Source organism: Chiloscyllium plagiosum, chromosome 44 (assembly GCF_004010195.1).
Source record: "Chiloscyllium plagiosum isolate BGI_BamShark_2017 chromosome 44, ASM401019v2, whole genome shotgun sequence".
In the NCBI taxonomy this organism is placed as follows: Eukaryota; Metazoa; Chordata; class Chondrichthyes; order Orectolobiformes; family Hemiscylliidae; genus Chiloscyllium; species Chiloscyllium plagiosum.
In genome coordinates, this window is record NC_057753.1 from 6,101,406 (window position 1) to 6,104,079 (window position 2,674).

At 54.2% G+C, this 2,674-nt stretch overlaps 1 protein-coding gene across 19 annotated transcripts in view; it reads right to left on the reverse strand.

Moving 5' to 3' along the window:
* Nucleotides 1-1,353, reverse strand: part of LOC122543510 (gastrula zinc finger protein XlCGF26.1-like) — a 37,065-nt gene extending 35,712 nt beyond the window's left edge. For 6 of the 19 annotated variants that reach the window (XR_006310068.1, XR_006310069.1, XR_006310061.1 and 3 more), the window contains exons 1-2: nt 1,199-1,282; nt 113-158 (exon numbers count right to left, since the gene is read on the reverse strand). Coding sequence is in view for 2 of the 19 variants with exons in the window: in XM_043682266.1 (XP_043538201.1) it covers nt 113-158; nt 1,146-1,210 (111 nt within the window). In the remaining 17 variants the exon portion in view is untranslated. The other 13 variants (XR_006310073.1, XM_043682267.1, XM_043682264.1 and 10 more) reach the window with 10 other exon arrangements.
* Between the last annotated feature and the right edge of the window lie 1,321 nt (nt 1,354-2,674).

The following is a 2,674-nucleotide window of genomic DNA, read 5'->3' on the forward strand; positions in this document are numbered from 1 at the left end:
TTCCAACAACACATTTTCAGCTCTGATCTCCAGCATCTGCAGTCCTCACTTTCTCCTAGAACATTATTCCCCAGACCCAACTAGAAAGCAGCGAACATTTGAAAATACTCACCACTGGAACAAGTTCACCATCCATTTTTAACATCTCATACTGGAGTCTGTGGCAGAAAAGATATCAGAAACAAGAGTCAGCAAAAACACACACACACACAGCAGAGGAAATATTTAGGATGCAGAAAATGTCATAGCTCCTTCATTGAACATACTGTAAAGAACGTCTACGAAATCCATCAACATCAGTCAGGGATAAATATTCAGAAGAGAATAGCATTTCTCCTGATTTGAGTTCACTGTGTATAAATCCTCCCTCTCTAACCCTGCATCCTTCTCAGTTCAGCATACAGATTTATAGTGTTCCCTGCTTGTGTCCCAGGATGACCAGGGTGATCGCGGAGTTTTTGATAGTGAGGTTGGGGTTGCAACGGAGTGAGTGGAGGGCTGCGCGTTCCGAGGGTGAGAGGTTGGAGTGGGTGAGAGGGGTGGGGGAGTTCAGGTGGCGGTTAATATCGCGGCGGCAGTTGGCTATGCAGAGGTCGAGGGCAGGTAGGAGGCCAGCACGGGGTGTCCAGGTGGATGGGGTGTGTTGGAGGCGGGAGAAGGCGTTTTTTTTGATAATGACCACACAACATTCCCTGCTGTGACTGCCACTCCTTGTGGTCGACAGTCCCTCGATTTGGGGATGAAGTCTACTCAGGGTCAGGATTCGCTGTCCTGAGTCTTCATGTGGCTGAAGAGAGCTGCAGATCTTTGATCAATGGCGGGGGTCGTCCCCATGGGTAGCCACGTTCAGAGATCAGGATTCGTTTCCTTCCCTCTCCTCCTGTCTCATCAAGGAGCCCTTGGGGGGTGAAAGGTTAATCCAGCTTGATGGACAGGTCGTCACCATGCTGGAGGGCGGGGCAGCAAGCTCCACCCACTCATTGCAAAGACGGCCCCCTACAAAGATGGCGGCCGCACACCCGCGCGATGCCCCCTACAAAGATGGCGGCCGTCACCCTCGGGGGGGGCCCTCTGCCTCCGCGGGCAAGCCGCCGGTGTCCGGTTCGCCCCACAAACGGTGCCGCTTTCCGCGCTGCGTCCCTCACTCAAGGCGTCCGCGGAACCTTTCGTTCGTTTCGCCCGATCCGTCGCCCCGTACCTGTCGCTCCATTTTGTAACATTCGCCGAGCGGAACGGGAACGGGATGAGGAGACGGGGGGGGAGGAGTGAGAAACAAACTGACCGCCACCGCCGCCGCCGTCGTCTTCGCTCGCACGTTCCGCGCGCATGCTCCCTTCACAGCGCGGTGTGCGCCTGCGCACCAACGGTACTTTACGGCGGGAGCGGGGAAAATAAACCGAACCTCTCCGTCTCCGCGCATGCTCCAGTTACCGTGCGGCTGTGCGCCTGCGTATGCACGTACTTCCGGTGGAGCGGGAACTTTCGAGAAGGCTGGAAGAGGGGCACTGAGCTGTTTCTGTCGGCGGCGGCGGCGGCGGCGTTTGCCGGGGTTCAAACGGAGCAGGCCGGCCGAGGTCGTGCGTGCAGGTGGGAAGTCAGTTGCGCTGATGGCCGTCTGAGGCCAGCGGTCGGTGCTACAATACGAGGCGATGCGGAGGTCGAGGCTGCGTCGCTGGGGAAACACCGCACAGTGCAGCCGGTCAGGCAGCGCCCCGCCGCGGGACGTGGAGAGCCACCGTGCTGGCTGCTCAGGGGGAGGCTAAAAGGTGTGATAAAAGCAGCTGAGACAGCGAATGTGCTGCAGGAGAGCGCACAGCCCGGGCTGGGGCTGGGGCCGGGGCTGGGTGTGGAGGCTGTGTCTCTGATCTCTACAAACAACCCGCCCCGCCCCTGTGGGTAAAGTTCACTCAGAGCAGGGGGTGGGGGGTGGGTGGGGGAGAAGTTACCGTTTTGAGAGGTGAGCCACTTGCTGGTAGTGAGACATGAGCGATTACGCACTCTTCCTGATCTGTTAGGCCGAGAGTGTGGTAATTTGTGGGATAGATGGGCAGCAGTTTACTGTCCCCCCTGTGTAAGATCTGGTTGGAGTGCCAACTCAACTCCTGAGGAAGTTACTGTTTTGAGAGATGCAGGATCTAGCCAGTGGCTGATAGTAAGGGATGAGTAAATACGCATGCAGGAGTTGTAAGTAGTTGTTACTTAATTATTCTCTGTACTTTAAGAAGTAAAGTTGTTTAGGGTGTAGGTTTGCTCGCTGAGCTGTAGGTTTGATATCCAGACGTTTCATTACCTGGCGAGGTAACATCATCAGTGGTGACCTCCAAGTGAAGTGAAGCTGTTGTCTCCTGCTTTCTATTTATATCTTTCTCCTGGATGGGGTTTCTGGGTTTGTGGTGATGTAATTTCCTTTTTTTTCTGAGGGGTTGATAGATGGCATCTAGATCTATGTGTTTTGTTTATGGCGTTGTGGTTGGAGTGCCAGGCCTCTAGGAATTCTCTGGCATGTCTTTGCTTAGCCTGTCCCAGGATAAATGTGTTGTCCCAGTCAAATTGGTGTTTTTTTTTCATCCATGTGTAGGGCTATGAGAGAAAGAGGGTCGTGTCTTTTTGTGGCTAGCTGGTGTTCGTGTATCCTAGTGGCTAACATTTTCTTCTTGTTTGTCCTATGTAGTGT